Source organism: Terrapene carolina, unplaced genomic scaffold (assembly GCF_002925995.2).
Source record: "Terrapene carolina triunguis isolate 2854851 unplaced genomic scaffold, T_m_triunguis-2.0 Scaffold112, whole genome shotgun sequence".
NCBI classification, from domain to species: Eukaryota; Metazoa; Chordata; order Testudines; family Emydidae; genus Terrapene; species Terrapene triunguis.
Window position 1 is genome coordinate 7,812,184 of NW_020664463.1, and position 19,272 is coordinate 7,831,455.

General features: G+C 40.6%; 1 protein-coding gene across 1 annotated transcript; it reads right to left on the reverse strand.

The window, feature by feature from the left end:
* SPX (spexin hormone) lies at positions 1 to 8,818 on the reverse strand. Its single transcript, XM_024196314.3, has 6 exons — positions 8,813 to 8,818; positions 7,796 to 7,876; positions 7,607 to 7,664; positions 5,793 to 5,855; positions 4,655 to 4,738; positions 1 to 1,340 (listed from the first exon to the last, which is right to left on the reverse strand). The coding sequence occupies exons 1-6, from the start codon at positions 8,816 to 8,818 to the stop codon at positions 1,282 to 1,284; spliced, it is 351 nt and encodes a 116-aa protein (XP_024052082.1). The 3' UTR covers positions 1 to 1,281.
* Between the last annotated feature and the right edge of the window lie 10,454 nt (positions 8,819 to 19,272).

Consider the following 19,272-nt stretch of genomic DNA (forward strand, 5'->3'; position numbering starts at 1 on the left):
TGAATGGAGTGATCTAGCACACCCCGCCCCTGGGTGATTTAACTCTGTTTAACAAACCAGGATTTGTTCCTGGTTCATCTAATCATTTCCCCCCAAACTGATTACAAATGTAACTAATTACCAGAAGTATCTATCAACGCATCAAAAAAATTAATTCCTCCATTATTTCAGCTGTGTTGTTTTCGGGCAAGTGGGAAACAACATTGCATTGATTGCAAATTAGTGGCATTAATCAGTGTTGACATCATGAGATAGATCACAGGCAAATGGTTTTGAAAAGAAAAAAAAAAGAAACATCGTTGCAGGGACACACGTATCCTGTGGCTATTCTTTAATTACAAAACTCCAGAAGACTTTCTGGTAATTACCATATAACTACATAGCAATGTGAAACATGTCCATATCAGTGTGGAATAGCAATTAGCCAATTCAAGTGTAATTCCCAATTTGCAGCTCAGAAAGCAAATAAGTACATAAATCAATTGCATAAAAAATGTGTAATTACATATATTTTTGTGCAATTTTCTTATTGCCATGTGTGGCTAAATTCACTGCTGGCACAACACAATGAACTTCAACTGATGACAGTGGTGAATTTATCCCATGACCGTTAGGAAGGCTCCCAATCCTGGTAAGAATTACACATGTGCATATCTTCATACACTGTGAGTAGTTTGATGGAATTACTCACAGTACATAAAAGATAAGCATATATTTTAATTTTGCAGGATTAAGGCCTAGATAGGTAGCCTGTTGATTGTTCGCTACAGTATGAAATATCTCCAGCAGAAATCACCTGCTTTGCTGCCCCATATACTAGATGCATTCTAATATTTCATTGATTTAACTGGAACATCAATAGACTGCAGGTGGATTTCAGGACCAGCAATGTGGTGGTTACAGAGTCAACTGCTGTCATAGGTTAAAAAGTGTTTGCACGCAGAGTTGGCTGGAATATGGTGAAAGTTTTTCCATGAGAAGATTTTGGAAAAATTATCAAAAACAATTCAATGTTGATGTTTGGGTCCTGTAAGCTAAGATGTTCCAGTGGCTTTTAAATTTTGGGTGGCACGCAATGTGGTTTAAGATAGGAAATCAAATTTAAAATAGTTTCCGTAGATGAACAATAACCTTTAATCAGTTTGCATTCAAAATGCAAAAATGAGTCCAAGCTTTATTCCTTCAGAACACAGGTGGAGTCAGATGAATCAGAATGTTTTGCTTACATAGACCATGGGTTCAAGGGAGATGAATAGGCATGTTGATGCAACTTGAAATCTTTCACCAGTTTAATAGATTGTCTGTTAAGTATCCAGGGTGATCACTGGTTTCTTCTTCAGCTGAAAGACAATAAAGACAAGATATGAGGGGAGTAATGAGCTGCATGAAAAGAAAAGTCTTCAAACACAGGCAGTTCAGCTGCTAAAGTGATAGAGAAACCTGAGACATAACCTTATTATATGTAACTACCTGGGAAAAGCAGGGGGTTTTGCGATGTATGTAGTGATGATTATGTTTTCTGTGTTACTGGACTTTTAAATACATGAAGTTTGCCTGCTTGCTAGAAGCCAGGGCTATATATTATGTCAAGATGGAGGATCTTAAAGACAATGAAAGAGACAACATTTCTAGGAAGGAGACAGCTGTGTATTTATTCTTTCATTGGGCATTCTCTTTAATCAAAAATAAAAATCATCTAGGTTGAAACTGTATGCCTTATTCTATGGACTCTGACTCTGTCATCCCCTAGCACAGTAAAAGAGCATGTTTTTCTGTATGGGGTTTTCATAAAAGCTGTAACCAGACTCTTCACACTAGAGTTAAATGATAAATCAGAAGAGTAAGTTTGGGGGTATAGAGGAGGGGGAAATGCATGTTTTCTGTTGAGATTTGGGTCATTTAGCAGTGGAGGGGAAGGCTCTCACACCAATAGTAGATTGAAAAATGAAAATAAAAAAGCTGCATAAAATTCTGAAATTTCTAAGTATTTCCATTTCACAGGTTTCAGAATTTGACCCATTTTTCATTTTCTTGACATTCTTTCCTCAAAGTTGTTTTGTTAAATTTTTTTGCTTATCCAAATGAAAACAAAAGTCTGTAAAGTTTATGATACAAATGGCAATGAAAAAGTTACAGTGAAAAAGTCAATTGGTTGTTTTTGTGGGAAGATTTTTGTGTGTGAAAAACTTAGCTCTGATAGCAAGATTAAGAAGGACAGGAAGAAGAATGAGCTAGATGAAAAGGGGGAGCATGGAGAGGAATAGAAAGAAACCAGGGGCCAGACCCGCAACTTGTAAAATGTCAGAACTAAAGCAGGGATTCTCAAACTGGGGGTTGGGACCCCTCAGGGGGTTGCGAGGTCATTACATGGGGGTTGCAAGCTGTCAACCTCCACCCCAAATCCCGCTTTGCCTCCAGCATTTATAATGGTGTTAAATATATTAAAAAAGGTGTTTAATTTATTGGGGGGGGGTCACACTCAAAGGCTTGCGATGTGAAAGGGGTCACCAGTAAAAAAGTTTGAGACCCACTGAGCTAAAGATCTGGCCCAGGGTCTGTACGGTGGAGTAGTGTAAGCTCATGGAAGATTTAAGGTCAAGTAACTTTGAACTGGCTCTTGAAATGAAGGGGAAGCTTGGGGGGATGAGAGGTTAAATGGTTACATAAGCACTGTATCTTGACAGCTACATTTCTGTAACAATCTTTTGTGACACTAGAGCCATGTTCAAGTATGTTGACCACCACAATTAAATCCATGTTGGGTGATATTCACCTTTGTGCAAAGGGCCAGCAGAAAACTTACACTCCACTTAAGTCCTACTTTTTATTTTGAGTGCTTAAATGATTCATAGGCTTTGTACTTGCCCTGTACAAAGGAGTGAATTGGACTATAAGAGTCTTACCTTCCTTTCTGATTTCTTTGCAAAGAAGAAAAGTGTTTAGGGCTCAATTCTATAGGGGGAGGAGCACTCTGGCCTTAGACTAGCACAACACGTATGTATGCGCTTATCTTTAAGGAAGTCCTGTTGACCTGTTTAGGCTTTTGACAGTTTAATTAAGCACATTCTTAAACACTTTGCTGGATTACAAGCAAAGCGCTCAGCACCTTGGAGGAGCAAGCCCTTAATAAAGATAAGGAACTGGTGAGTTGTGACAATTTAACATTTCCAGCCACACATGCTTAATCAGGTCTGTCATATCTCCTATTTTCTGGTTACGAGGCTGACACTGGTTGCTTTTTCCTTGTGAGCAATAACGAACTAGAAAAATACAGCTAACTTTCTTTTACAGGGCTTGAACTTTATGTGGTTTCCCTCTGTCATTATTAACACACAAGGCCAAATTCACTAGGTTAAGCAGGTCCACCTTCAGCCCGCACACTGTGTACAAGATACTATGTTTAATATTGAGAGATTTCACTCGGTTCTGCCATTTTTTGCTCAGGCAAAACCCTCGTTGAATTTTTAAGTTGATGGGAGTTTTGCCTGATGCGGAATGGAAGAACTGAACACTTTTCTTAATATTAAGCACAGCATATTGGGAGTTTTGCCAGAAAAGGACAGGACTGGGCCCAGTATAAGTGAATACATATAGCGTGAGATTCTGTGCTGGGCTTGTTTTTACTATGTAAAGAAGGTGTGTTCTTAACTCACGTTAACTAACCCGAGGCAAAATTCTAGCGAAGACAAGACCGTTTGTAGTGTTCAAATGAGTTAGCAGGTTGAGTTAGAGGCTATGGGAGAGTATAGAGTTTACCTTGACTTGCTAACGCATGTAAAAACTACAGACTGCCTTGTCTCACTAAGGTTTTCCCTCGGGTTAGCTAACTCGAGTTAAGAACACACCTTTTTTTCATAGTGAAGACAAGGCCTCAGAGGCAGAGCATAGAATTCACTGCCCATGAGAGGCTAAGGGGACTTTAAGACACCTTGGTGCCTTCCCAATCCCAGGCTGTTCCTGGGACTGGCAAAACCCCCAGCATAATTTACACAGCTCTGCGTGCCTGTCTAAGTTACCACAGCCTCCCGGGGCTTCCTATGGACCACAGTGCTGCTTGGTATCATCACAGCTCTGCGTGCTGCAGCCCCACCTCCTGCCCCAGCCTTGCCCTCAAAATACCCCCTGTGCCAGGGCTATTGTGGGTCCTTGGGAGGCAGCCTTAGAGCTGTCATCCACAGTGCCTGTGGTGTGGCTTTTAGGGCTTTTTTACACCAGTCCAACCCTTTTACCCGGTGTAAAGGAGCCAAAGCCGGGGGTACAGATCTCACCCATGAACTGTATTCTGCAGAAACAGGAACCCAAAAGAGGAGTTTGCTATTGCAAAGTCAAGTCACTATAAACGGTCCCTAGAGCCCAAACAAACAAGTGTCAAGATAACAAGAAGTGAGTCCAGAATTATGGTGGCTAAATTAACCAACGGAAATGAGAAAAGCAAACAGCAAAGCAGGATATGCCAACATTTATCCTTCCATCAGTTCTCAGATATATGTCCCAATCTCTCTTACTGTAACTTCTAATACAATATACTCGAGGGTATAGTTTGTGCTTGCAATCAGCCAAATGAGATCTTCTCAGATTTATTTTAAAGCATTAATAAATAGAGTATTCATAAACCTCTTAGAAGCTCAGAGAGTAAAATAAATGATGCATTTACCTTCTTGTGCTTTCCGTAAGGAGTTAAGAAATAGTTCTGCAGCCTCCGACAGAGCTATAGGATTTGTATTTTGGCTGCGTGTTTCTGGAGAGACAAAGCCAACACACTTTCTCAGATCTAAACCTATACCAATGAAGCACAGTTAGCCAATGTGTGTCTGTAAAGTTGCTGCATTTCACATTCTGCCCTTGCTTTTTTTTTAATCTTTACAACTTGAGAACAAAAGGGACACTTTTAAAAAATATATATTTTTGTAGGTTTCAGAGTAGCAGCTGTGTTAGTCTGTATCCGCAAAAAGAACAGGAGTACTTGTGGCACCTTAGAGACTAACAAATTTATTAAAGCTTATGCTCTAATAAATTTGTTAGTCTCTAAGGTGCCACAAGTACTCCTATATTTTTGTAGGCTATTTCAGTCACTTTCTATACAATTCTCTGCCCGAAAATAGCCCATTAAATCACTAAAAGAAAACAACCTCATAATCTACTTAAAGAGAAGGAAACAAATGTAATTCTTCCTAAAGCCCCCTTACAGAGTGAAAGGTACATTCTCTTTTTGAATACATTCATTATCTAATTGTAAGGTTCAGTTTGCACCATAAATATAGTCTAAATGAATGTTTTCTCTACTGTCATAGTTTGACACTTTACAGTAATCAAGAACATACCTTTATTTTATTTTATTTTTTGCCAACAGAGATAGGAAGTTAAGGGGACTGCTTGTTCTCTCGCTTATACAAAGTAAATCAGGAATAATTTCCATGTAAGATGATGGATTTAAACTGGTGTTAGTGAGAGGAGACTCAGGCTGTTAGTCTTTCCAAGGAGATTTTTGAAATAATTGAACTATTCAACTCTTAATATTCACTGCTCCTTTGAATTTGATTCTAACAAAACAAAACTTTTAAAAGTAGCTTCTCTCAGTTTAATTTTTTCCATTGAATTACCTCTTCCTCCCATGAGAGAATGTTTTGTTCACTGTTAAACTGAAGCTTTCTGCATTTCTTATGCACCTGCTGTTCACAACCACCTGATCAGTTATGATGCACATCATTTTGGGGAAGTGAGTGAGGGTTCTGGAGATGGAATAATATAATAGTTTTTCCCTTTTAAAAAAACACATTTCCAGATGAGCTTACCTAACTGCAATCTGTCATAGAGGTCCTTCCTCTGGCTCTCATCTGAGATGAATCGACGTCCCTCTAATAAATCAATGGGAAGGGGGTGAAAAAAAAACACCATACCCATGTGAACCATAACTAGAGATCCCTAAAAGAGTAATTTCAAACTGTTTTACAATAATGTTTACACAACCATACAAACATTCTAGTGATATATAACTCCAGCTGCCTGAGATCCGTTGATTTCAGCGCAATCTAAATCATAGAACAGAATGTTTCATCTGAGCTACATTCTGTTCCAAAGGGCTGATGATTTTCAGCCTTTTCCATTGTTTTATTAACTTATTTATTAGGAGTTGCGGGTGAAATTTACCAGCTTCTTCCTTCACATGCCTTTGCTACTCTACATCCCTGACACACTATAAATCAACTGCTTTTAAAGGAACATTGTCATTTTTAAAAAAAGAAAATATGTGATACTGCAAACAAATTACTTTGAATGTGTCAGTAATAGTAATAAACAGATTAGTAAAATTACAACACATTATTAAAAATAACAGTTTGTTTTTATACCAGGGGCCAAATTCTCTGCTGGCATAAATGGAGGCAGCTTTCTTGACTTTGGTGAATTTTCTCCCATTTGCACGAGCAAATATTTTGGCCCTTAATTTATTTTTTAAAATTATTTATGCTGTGTGCTTTCTGCATTTCTATGAGTGTAGACCAGGGGTAGGCAACCTATGGCACGCGTGCCGAAAGTGGCACGCAAGCTGATTTTCAGTGGCACTCACACTGCCCGGGTCCTGTCCATCGGTCCGGGGGGCTCTACATTTTAATTTAATTTTAAATGAAGCTTCTTAAACATTTTAAAGACCTTATTTACTTCACATACAACAATAGTTTAGTTATATATTATAGATTTATAGAAAGAGACCTTCTAAAAACATTAAAATGTATTACTGGCACGCGAAACCTTAAATTAGAGTGAATAAATGAAGACTCGGCACACCACTTCTGAAAGGTTGCCTACCCCTGGTGTAGACTATGAAATCGATTTTTTTTTTTTTTTTTTTTTTGGCTGTAGGAAGGTTTACTGTTAGGTTCTCGTTGTATTGTTTGGGTGGCAAACACAATCCAAAATGTTTATTTTGTTTAAAAAAAAAAAAAGCTGTTTCCACTGAATTGTTTAAAATAATGGTAAAATTTCCACTGGATCTTAGTTTTTTTCTTTAAACCACGAATTTTCAATTTGGATCCAAATTTGATTATTAAACACTATCCCTTTAATGCTGGACTAACAAAACTAGATTTACACAACGCACTACCAAGAAATAGGTAACACTGCCATTCCATCCTCCATAGCAGATGTCTCTTGTGGTATGAATTTCCAGCACAAGCCAAAAGGTTTGCATTAGAAAATTCTGCTACCCTGTTGTTTGTGGAGATGCTTTAATAAAGCACAGGAGAGAACAAGGAATAATTAAATATATCAAATGTATGTTAAGTCTTTTAAAAATCAGTTTCAGAGGGGAAAGTCATTTTTTCCAGCAGATTTAACAACCAACCCGTAATTACATTCCCTTTGGAAACATTTAAGCATTTTTTGTTCCAAAATTACAATTGTTTTTCTTCACAAAAAACAATAGCAATGTTTTTAAGGTAAGAAGGCACAGTCAACAACATCCCTATGATCCTCTGAGCTTCCATCTCCACTCCCCTGCCCTGCTATTTAACACCGCTCAGTTTTCTGCTTGTGTTGAACAAAGCATATAAAGAATAATCCATTGGTAGAGAAGTTACATTCTTTAAAGCTGAAATAGCTTGGGACTTACGTGCACCCTTTAAATAGAGCATAGCCTGAGGAGTCCAGTTTCTTCTTTGGAAGTGACCCTTCACACCAAAGGAGAGAAAAGTGACCTGTTACCACAGCCCTGTCACTAACAACAAGCACCACCACTTTGCCAACAACCACCTGTGAGAGTTATTAATGCATGTACATTCATTCAGATAAAGCACTTTACCTGAGGAGCACTCCAGGAGTAAGAGATGAAAGAAGCTGCAAGGAACAGGGCCATGGCAGAAGCTGTCAGTCTACGCAATCCCTGCACAGGACAAGCAACCACAAACATGAGAAATTGCATCCTCTCTGCTCAGGCATCCTCTCTGCTCAGCTTCATCTTCTGATGTTATTCCAGACCCCCTTTGCTTCTAAAGCCCCTCTCTTCCACTGATTACATCATCTCAGCCAAGCCACATCAAATTTAAGGAGAGGTTGGATATTAATATCAGACCATGTGAAGTTCACATATGGATGTAAATTACCATTGACATGAGAACTTTGTGTGCTTTCTTTTACAAATATGCAAGGTCCTCAGACACTGTGGTGATGGACATGGTCTATAAACCCAGAAAGAGAGAAAGATTAGATAATATATATCACCAGTTTTCACTAAACCCTGGATGATAATGAGACGATAGGCAAATATTTCTATATTCCAATATAGGGAACTTGGCATTTCAAAAACAATAAGGCAGATCACTGCTTTCTTGGTAAGTAAACGTTGTTAAACTTGGTGTGAGATTTACATCAACCAGGATATTGACTGATCATACAAATGTTATTATAAACACATATTAAAATCTTGGGTTTTGCACACTGACCCAGCACTTGCAAATGAATATACCGAACACAAATCCTATGTAAAGCAAGCTGAATCTCTAGTTTGTATACACAAAGCAAGCCTTGTTTTTCATGCACTGATGCATGTGACAAGTAAGTGATAGCATACAGCTATTATGATTCACAGATGTTTATTTGATTCTGTGTGTTTTAGAAGTCATTGTGCTATTAATAGTTTAACCTGTTTGGTTTACAGTACACTGAAAATCATTATAACATTTGTACTTGTTTTCTAACTTAAAAAAAAAAACCTTACAAACCACCCCCTGTTGTTCCTAAAATAATACACACAACTAAAACTGTAGGAGAAACTACTATTTACCAAAATGTTTCCAAGTATCAAAAGCTTCTGACTTACCTTCATACTTAGTTCCCCTGTAAATCAGTAGTCTTGGATAGGATGAGCTAGGATTGTGTGTTAAAAGAGATTTGATCTGGTTGCAAGTTGGGGTTCCCTTTTTAAGTCTTCTGAGTGAAAATCCCCACCCCCTTTACAGCAGAGTGGAGAAGTCTAAAGGGACCTCTTGTCAGCCCTGGCGATGGAGAAGTAGAAGGTCTGATGCCTCCTCAGGAGGACTTGCAGGGAGTCAGGGAAATGATTGAAGGGCAGACCCCACAGACATGGAAATTCACCCCATTAGCCAGGCGACTTTCTCAATACATCAATATCACCGCCAAAACTTCTCCCACAAGGTTCCCAGTAAAACCTCACTGTCATGAAGAAGGATCAATAACCGCAGCCAGCAGCAAATATTAATAAGGCTAACGAGCTCTTGCTTTGGGTAACCTATCTATGGTGTATCAGGTTGGCATTGATTGCGGCGACTAAAAAGCGACCCTGCCGAAAAGTTAGCAAATTATTCTCAAGAGTCACAATCTGCCAAGGCGTGAGAAAAGAGAGACTGAAAAAAAGGCAGCATGTCCAGTGGAGCCAGTTTTAATGCTGGCTAACATAATAGGAATAAGTCTCTTGTTCTTTTTTTCTGTCTCACTCTTGCCTATGGTTTTGTTACAGCCAAGCAAAACCAAAAGGATAAGCAGACTTTTTAAACCATTAAGCCTTACTCCCTTTGCAGTCTTGACAGTCACAACTCCATGGAGGGGTTGGAGTAAAAGCCCAGTTCATGGAATAGACCTTCCTTGAGCAGTTAGAGCAACAGAACAACCCAGACAACCATGAAAGAACGGGAATCTGAAGAATTAGGTGTCAAACCCTGATATTAAGGGTCCTTTTATAAATGATTAATAGATGTTACAAGCACATTAAATACATGACAGATGTGTGTTACAGGTTATTATTAGTGGGTTCTAGCCCACGAAAGTTTATCCCCAAATAAATTTGTTAGTCTCTAAGGTGCCACAAGGACTCCTCGTTGTTTTTACTGATACAGATTAACACAGCTACCGCTCTGAAACCTATAAGGACACTAGTAGATGTAATAGAATGATATAAGGCATGGTTATAAGCATCTTATTGGCCTTTTGGATTCTAAAGCAATCTATAATATTTGAGTAAACATTTGTCAAAAGATCTATTCATTATTTATCAACCCTGTATAAACAATGTATAAATATACCCTTTATATAAAGAGTGACTACATCAGATACCGGTCACTCTCAGTGACAAGATACTAAACTAGATGGACCACTGGTTTGATCTAGTCTGGCAATTCCTGTCCCTCTAGGGAAGGGAGTAAATATTCTTACTTTCTCATCCCAGCTTCAACACCAACTGCCTGCGTGGCAAGTGTCTTCACTTTGGGGCCTACATTTCCTCATCTGTAAAATGGGAGCAATACTTCCCCAACAGGGGTCTCGTGAAGGGAATGGCCAGAGAGCCAACTGAGCAGGTGAGCAATAGAAGAGGCAAGAATAATAGTAAAAATAGTGCTGTTCTCATGGATAGGGTTGTTACTGTGCATATTTATTAGGTGAACGGGCCTGCAGCCAAAGCAAAAAGAGTTTTCCTAGCTTATGATAAATGTGTGCTCATGTGGAGACATGGGTAGGCAATGTGCAGATGGGTTTTGTTAAGGTCCATACCTTTGCTTACTTTTGGGCTTCTTTGGCTGTGGTTGCCCTCTTCAAGGCCTGCCTATGCCAGTACTATGACAGATGTTGGGCAAGGTTGGGTAACAATGGTATAGAGTTGGGGTTCTAGTTGCGTTGTGGGTGCAAGAAATAAGGGGGCAGCTTAGGTTATGTCCTCACACAACCAAGGTGATAGTGGTGGAACTGCATCAGCAGTCTATGTATCTGCATCCTTTAAAAAGGATAAGTCACGATGCACCCTTACCTGGCAGAAGGGATTCTACTTGCATCTTCTACAAGTCAAAGTTTCCAGTCTTTGTCAACATCTTCTTGTCCATGACAGAACAGGGACATTCTTCTGGATGTTCAAGCCCTGGCCTTAAAGAGGGGCTTTCTGGGTTGCATATCATTTAACAATCACACACACAGAAACGCTAAAGCTAGGCAGTAGCCATTCACTTTTGTGGCGTAAAAGTGGCTCAGTGCAGTCTTTGCTTCCATTTATACTGCAGAGACAAAATTAAAATTCTGCAATGATCAGTAGAAAATTAAACCCATGTCTACAGTATTTCACCTGTGGATACAGACAGCCAAACTGAAGATTTTATAAAACAGATGTAGGAACAATGAAGATTGTTGGTATAAAAAGCTGAGCCTGATTCTCCCCTCACTCACACTGGTATAATCTGGAGTAACTCACACCAGTGTAAAACTGGCGTACAAAGGGAGACAAGCTGAATGTTTATTGTTGTTGTTGCTATATCATCATCAAAATATATTACTACTTAGCATTTTTAGTCTCAAAGTACTTAACTAACACTGAATCTTTAAACTTCACAAAACCGCTGTGATGTAAGGAATATTATAATCCTCACTTTACATATGAGGAAGTGAGGCACAGTGAGACTTAGGGTAAAATTTTCATAAGTGCCTAAGTGATGTAGGCGCCTAGGTACCATTCACCTTCAATGGGTCGTACAATCCTAAGTTATTAGGGCTTTTGAAAATTTTATCTCAAATGACTTGCCTACCGTCATACAAGAAGTCTGTGAGCAGAACTGGGAATTGACACCAGGACTCCTAAATCCTAGTTTAGTGCTTTAACCTAAAGCCCATCCTTCCTCCCTTTATCGCATCTTTCATGCCATGGTGCTTTACATAGTATATATTTATACTGGCCACAGAAATGCAGCCACCTCTGTAGTGATATATGGCATATGTTTAACAGCACACAGCAACATTAAATAATATTTTAGGATGGGAAACATACAACAATATGCATGCACTCCGGGTGCTTACATACATAACTTAGGCACATACAGATGTGTGTGTGCACATACATGCACATATCTTTGAAAAATAAAATATTCTATAATTGGGTTATGGATCATAACACTTTAAAATGATATGTGTCTTTTCTTTTTGTTTTGACAGCCCAGGTTGATGAGTTCCTCATCAAATGCTTGACATCAATCCTGCCATTTCTTAGCAGATTCACATCAATGAGTAAGTGGCTTTGGCAAGTAATCAATACTCTAAGTGGTGGAGAGAAACTCCCTGTGGCAGCAAGACCCCCTCATTAGAAGAAGCATAACATATGCTTATTCCGAAAGATGTTCTAAAGGTCATTGACCTGCCTACCATGACATTGTAAATGATGAAACCCAAGACTCTGTGACTGAGCTTGAGTTCTGAGATACTTGGAGGAACACATCTGTGAGGGATTGTTAACCACAGGGTTCTGAGCCATGTGGCCAAATTCAGGGCATACGTCACCTATTGCTGTGACCACTATCTATCGTGCTGACCAGTATTGTCCCATTGTGTCCTTGTGCTCCCTGGTCTGTTTGTAAACAGTCTCAGAGGCCGTCTTTTTAGTCTGTGTTTATACAGTGTTGTTGTGAGAATGTCAGATGAACGCATTCCTAAACAGCTCTTCTACGGAGAACTCACTCAGGGAAAGCGCTCCCATGGAGGACAAAAGAAGCGATTCAAGGACACGCTGAAGACCTCTTTGAAGTCCTTCGAGATCAACACCGCCACATGGGAAACCTTCGCACTGAACCGTTCAGCATGGCACAGCCTCATTCACACAGGCAGTAATACCTCTGAGGCGAGGCGTATTGCTGAGGCTGAAAAAAAGCGTGAGCTGCACAGGTCCAGAGCTACTCGTACTTCATCGACAGTGCCATTACATGTTTGCCCGACGTGTGACAGGACGTTCCACGCCCGAATCAGACTGATCAGTCATCTTCGGATGCACAAAGCCCGGTCATCGAAAGAATGAGTTGTTGAGGTCTTCATCGATAATGATGGACGAACATCATACAGTGACTAGCACAATGGGGTCCTGGTCCATGACTGGGGCTCCCAGGTGCTAGAGTTATACAAATAAATAATAATCTTCACTCTATACCATATTTTCTGTATACATGCGGTGTTGCCAACTCTTACGATTTTAGCACTAGTCTCATGAAATTTTTGAGTGTTTTTTAAAAGCTGCAGCTCTTGTGTCATGTTATTATGGGAGAATCTCAGCTTTCATTCTTTTAAAATAAGTTTGTTTCTAGCCCTTGTGGCTGGGGAGAAAAGCTTGAAAATTTGCAACATGCCCCCGGTTTCAGAAACTCAGAGCCTAAGAAAGACACCCAAAAATGTGTCATTTTAAAAAAAATCTCATGATTTTTGAGTAAATCTCATATTTCTGGAGGCCTGACTTGTGATTTTTTGACTGTTTGAGGTCTGAGTGCCTGATTCCAAGTCCAGTGCTTTAGCTACAAGACAATCCTTCCCTTTGTCCAGAGGGTTTCTGAAAGGGGCTGGAGGTACATCCTGGAGGTACAAGTACAGCGTAAGCAGCAGCACTGCAAGCTTCAGAAAAGCCAGTATGCAACTTGGTATTGCTTATGTAAAGGCCTGACATACGAGAGCAGGGAGGTAATGGTCCCTTTGTTTAGGGCGCCAGTGTGAAATATTGTGATATGCCTAGGGTACAATAATTCCTTTTAGTAAAGAGAAAATTTAAGCCAAACATCAGGAAAATCTCTCTGCAAGAAGTAGAATGCTACAAAAAGTTAGTTTCAAGAAGTTGCAAGTTGGAAAAGGGCAGCTGACCACCAAATCCTAAGAAATATATAAGTGCTTCTGGGGTATTCGTTGGCTCAGAATAAACTCTTTAAAGCATGAATGATAAAGGATTGCACGTAACATCACAGAACACCCACTAGAGAAGATATGCTTCTGCAATGACAGAAGCACCTAAGGCCAAGGAGTCATTTGACCTTTGCTTCCACCCCCGTGAACCTGGCAGAAAAGATTTTTGTCTTTGTCAAGAAACTACCTGGATGGATACTGACCATGCTAAATGTTACTCACGCAGCCAGCCCTTCTTGGCTGAGTAGTCCATTTGTCACATAGTCTCACCCATGGAGCCAGACAAGAAATGCTGTCAAGTGGCTTGATGCTGACATTTGATCGCAAACAGTGGATTAAACTGGGACTGAGGCAAATGGCACAGACGTCTCGATTTCACTGAAGGGCTGAGGGATAATGGGACAGTTGGGTACTGTTATTGTATCTTGAAAAGGCTAACCAAAGTTCTTGTCGAACAATATCAATTCAGAGAGGTCCACAAAACATACAGCCATGGGGTACAATTTAGCTTTTCTGCTAAACACATTTTAGACTCATTTTTGTTAAAGAAGGCAAGAATATGGATGTTGGGTAAGTGATTTAGGAGCCTAAGTACATTTTCAAAAGTGACCCAGGCATTTATGCCCAGATATGGTAGGTAGGTAGCTAAATAAATACCTTTGAGGATCTGGGCCTTAGTAGCCTAAGTTCCATTGACTTTCAATGAGACTTACACTCTTAAATGCCTACGTTGCTTTTGAAAATGGAACTTAGACACTTTTGAAAATTATGAACACTTTCTCTTGTCTACAGTAAATGAAGAACATAGTCTATTTTAAAATGTGTATTTGACTCCCATCATGCAGGTTACAGGACTTCTACCAAAACAGAAGCTTTTTAAAAAGCTTTTTATACCTTCCAAGCGGTAACTGTAGTATTAAAAATTTGCTATTTGAAACAGAAGTGGGGTGCTGTTAAGGTTGGTTGTGTTCTTGAGGTAGAAGCCATATATCTTGTTTAGTCTGATGAGAGTCTACCCCTAAGAAATGTACTGGCCAACCAGATGTATAGATAAATAAAACTCATTTTAATGCCTAGTCATTTTGTTCCCCAAGTGTTTTCCCTTTCTTCCTTCAGAAGAAAACAAACAAAATAGTTCAACTAGTCCTAAAACAGTTCCATTAGTCCTCCCACAGTGCCTGGTAAAATCGTCCAGAGTGCCTTAATTCTGGGATCTGAGCTGGTATTTGTGGGAGAGGTAGCTAGCAACTGAGATGGTTATCTAAGTGATAGTGTGGCTTCAGGGCAAAACTCAAACCAAATAGGTAAGGTGATGGTGGGCATACTGAGCCATTTTGCTTAAACTGTTCCTGTACAAATAGTTTAGCTCTCTACTATTGACAAGCCTACAGAGACTTTCCCAGTGTACATTAAGGAAATATCCCCCCAAATTCTAATCAGTTTTTAAATCAATTGGAGCTACAGTATAAATTAGATCCTTGTGCTCCTGTAATCAGTTCCTGGTATACCTAATGGCTCCAACTGGTTAGCTGAATTAGTTTTAAACCTAGTTAAAGTGTAGACAGCAGGCCTTAATGGAACAATACTGCTTCTAACAAAGGACCTGACCCAAAACCCATTGAAGTCTTTGCAGTGGAACTGATAGAAAGACTCTTAACTGCAAGAGAATTTGGGATCAGGCCCTGTTGCAGGAGAGTGGGCAGGGATCATGAGCTGATTGGTAAAATAGTGCTTCTTTGACTGCTGCATTGACAGTCACTGTCCAAACTGCCCCTTGGTGAATAAGGAAGACAAGTGTTGCACTGTGAGGAATTTCAGTAAAATATTTCCAAAGCTGTGATAGGTCAGGGAAGGTGTGCCAGACATCCCATAGGACAGCAATGTAATTAAAGCACTCAGGGATTCCTTCTTTCTGCGATGTTTCCTCGTAGCACAGCCTTTCTACTCAGGCTTTTTGATCCACTTTCCAGGATTTGCCTCATTACAAATATGAGATATTGGCTAAGCATGAAACTACCATTTCCCATCAATCCCCTCCCCTCTGGTGGGCAGACAGTGGCTGTATTTTCAACAGTTTTGATCAGTTATCGCTAAAATTGTGGAAGTGGGAATACTGCAGCATCTTTAGCTGGATGCAGAAACTTATAACATTAGCTATCCCCGTGTATTGTGATAATAATTTCTAGACCCATATAAAAAAACCAGGTAGATTAAATTATTTTTCTGGTAACTGGCAAATCCATAAAAAAAAAAACAGCCCGGCCAGTCAAATACCAGTCAGGTGGTTATCCTAGTGATATGCCTCTTTCAAGCATGCCCTCCAATCTCTAGAGTGAACCACAGACCCTGAGTCGAACTAAGCAGCCTTCAACAACCAGAGACAATAGGAATCTGTCAGTGATTTTGGGTGTGCCCTCAAATGCCTGGCCACTAAGGGTATGTCTAGATTGAAATAAAAAACCTGTGGCACCGAGTCTCAGAGCCGAAATCAAATTACTTGGGCTCACAGAGCTAGGGCTATGGGCCTAATAGCAGTGTAGACATTTGGATTTGCAGAGGAGCCCAGGCTTTGAGACCCACTCCTTCATGGGATCTCAGAGCCCTGTCTCCAGCCTGAGCCTGAACGTCTACAGGGCTACTTCATAGTCCCGTAGACCCCATGAGCCTGAATCAGCTGACCTGGGCCAGCCATGGCCCTACTGTGGGTCTTTTATTGCAGGCATACCATAAGACATTCCTGGATTATGAAGAGTGAATGAGAGTGGAGCTGGGTCAGGCATTTTCCTTCAGAATGAGTTTCCGATGGAAGATGCTGTTTCTACAAAATCAAAATTTTACACGGGAAAATTTCAATTTTGCCAAAGAATTTTGATTTTCCATCAGGAAAACTGAAATGAAATATTCATTTTGGGTTAGTTCAACCCAAATCAGACTATTTAGTTGTGATGAACTGATTTGAAACTTTTTGTTTTGAATCATTTCTATAAAATATTAAACTGCATTTTCCTACCAGCACACACTGCTGTATAGGAGCAGTAGTTCAGGCCCCCATTCTCTGCTATGGCCTGGGTTCCCTGGGGGAATACATCTCTTATAATATAATGTGGATTTCCCTCTGACTGTGCTGCGTGATGCATCATCGGAGTCAGTAGACTTGGGGGGGGGGGGGGGGGGTCATTGGTGATGTACTCCTGTCAGGGAGCTTGACCCAATGGAGGATCAGGCTTCCAAAGTCCAATTTCATGAGGCAATGCACCACTATGCGGTTTAATATTGAACAGACTTGAAATGAATTGTTTCAATTTAGTACAATAAACTAATATGAAACATTTTGCTTTTGGAAATGTGAAAAATGTGTCATTTTGATCAAAAATGTTGATGCTTCCAAATCCAAACACTTCAAAATTTCATTCTGCAAACATTTCAACTTTTTAATCCCAATTTGGAAATGTCAGAATGTTGGAATTTCCAGCAGGATGGAAATTCTGAATTTTGGTTAGCTCTGAATGTGGCCAGCGATTAATTTGTGAACCTTCAAAAATAAAAACCTGAAGGGCTGGAAGAGGCAATCAGAATTGTTGCAGTACTAGAACTAACCATAGAGGGCCTGTGTAGAGAGCAAAGAAAAACCTGCGGCTGGCCCATGCCAACTGACTCGGTCTCAGGCCTGGTCTACACTAGGACTTTAATTCGGATTTAGCTGCCTTAATCCGAATTAACCCTTCACCCGTCCACACTACAGAGCCAGTTAATTCGAATTAAAGGGCCCTTTAAATCGATTTCTGTACTCCACCTCGACGAACGGAGTAGAGCCTAAATCGATTTTGTTAATTCGAATTAGGGTTAGTGTGGACGCACACCACCGAATTACTGTGTTTAAGTTAATGGGGTAGTGTGGCCGCACACCACCGAATTAATGTGGTTTAAAACCGAATTAAGGTGCTTAGTGTGGCCGCGCACAATCGAATTTATACAACCTGTTTCCCAAATTCGAATTATCTAAATTCGGATTAATCCTGTAGTGTAGACATACCCTCAGAAGGTTCGGGTTGTGGGGCTGTTTCACTGATGCGTAGACTTCTGGGCTCGGGCTGGTCGCCCGAGCTCTGGGGTCCTCCCACTCTGCAGGGTCCTAGAGCCTGGGCCCCAAACAGAGCCCAGAAGTCTACACAGAATGAAACAGCCCCACAGATTGAGCCCCACGAGCTGGAGTCAACTAGCACGGGCCAGCTGCAAGTGTCTAGTTGTTGTGTAGACATACCCAGAGTTTCTGCCTCCTCCCCCTACTGGTGATGGCCCCTGCCCCGTGCGGGCAGTAGAGGGCAAAGCGGAGCCACTGGGTGGTGGGCAAGGAGAGGCCAGCCTCGAGAGGCAGCAGCTCCCAGGGTGGCTGGAGGGCTCACAACCATTCCTGCTCTCAGCCGCCGCACGATCCCACACAATCCAGGGCTGTCAGACCCCCTGGAGTATTAGCTACACAGCCCCCCCCCCCCGGACCGGGACTTGGCAGTGCTTCTCTGTTTCCATCTGGACAACTCCATGCTAATAGTGGGCTGCAGTGCCTATTGCAGCTGCACAGGGCCTCAGGGAAAAAAGGGTTGGGAACCCCTGTAATAAAGCACTCCTTTTCAGCTTAGTCATAGTGCAAACACCTGAAATGCCATAATGTTCATGTTAGGTTATGCTTGTGCATTTAGTGCTCACAAAAGGTACTGGCTTAACAACCCTGCTGACTGAAACCTTCTGCCCACAGAACAGCTATGGTGTGGAAAGCAGCAGAGCAAACTTCCCCCTTCCCCCGCGCTGCCCAACCAATGTCCTTCAACCTTTGCCTCAGAGGGACCATCTCAAAATGCAAGAGGATTTCTTGAGCAGTCTCCAGGCTCATTCAAACTGCCAACAAGAGTCACCTGGTTGAAAGGTGAAAACTATGGGGTGAGTTGTGCAGATCTCAAATTATACACTCTGCCCAAGTTCCTTACAGCTGCAGGAACCAGAATGACTCCTGGGTGGAACCAGCAATGTCCCATTATCAGAGGATCACAGGCTACAGTGGGTTATTTTGTTCTTTTCATCATTGTTTCAAAGCTAAGGGCTGCCTAAGGCAGTAAAATGCTGTAGGAAAGAGTGAGAAGGTCAAAAGGATTCATTTAGTAGGGGAATGAAGCACCTGGAAGTAAAGCAAGGGCCACAGAGTGGGAAATTGATACATGGTACAAACCTAATCAAACTTATTAACCACTGAGAGTGAACTGCAGACAGTAGCAGGTGTGTCTTTGAAACTGATTTTTATCAAAGGGGTTTGCTGTCTTTAGCCATTTAAATGTATTGCTAGAAAACAACCATAATCATCCCACTTAGCCTTTATTAGTGGGATAGTTAAAATGGATTCTGTTGCCCTGCTCAGGTTTTAAAAGAAGCAGAGTAGAGTTTTTCCTTCCCTTTGTATGTAATAGTAGGTAGGAGCTATTCAAAAGGGTTTCTATGAGGGCTGTTATGAAATGAGACTTAAACAGGACATTGTCAAGATTAGGATGGTTAGATCCCTTTCCTTCTGGTTTGATTTTATCTGCTTGCAAATTCAATATTCTTAATGGGTGATTTAGATATAACTAATGTTTTTAATCTTGTCTC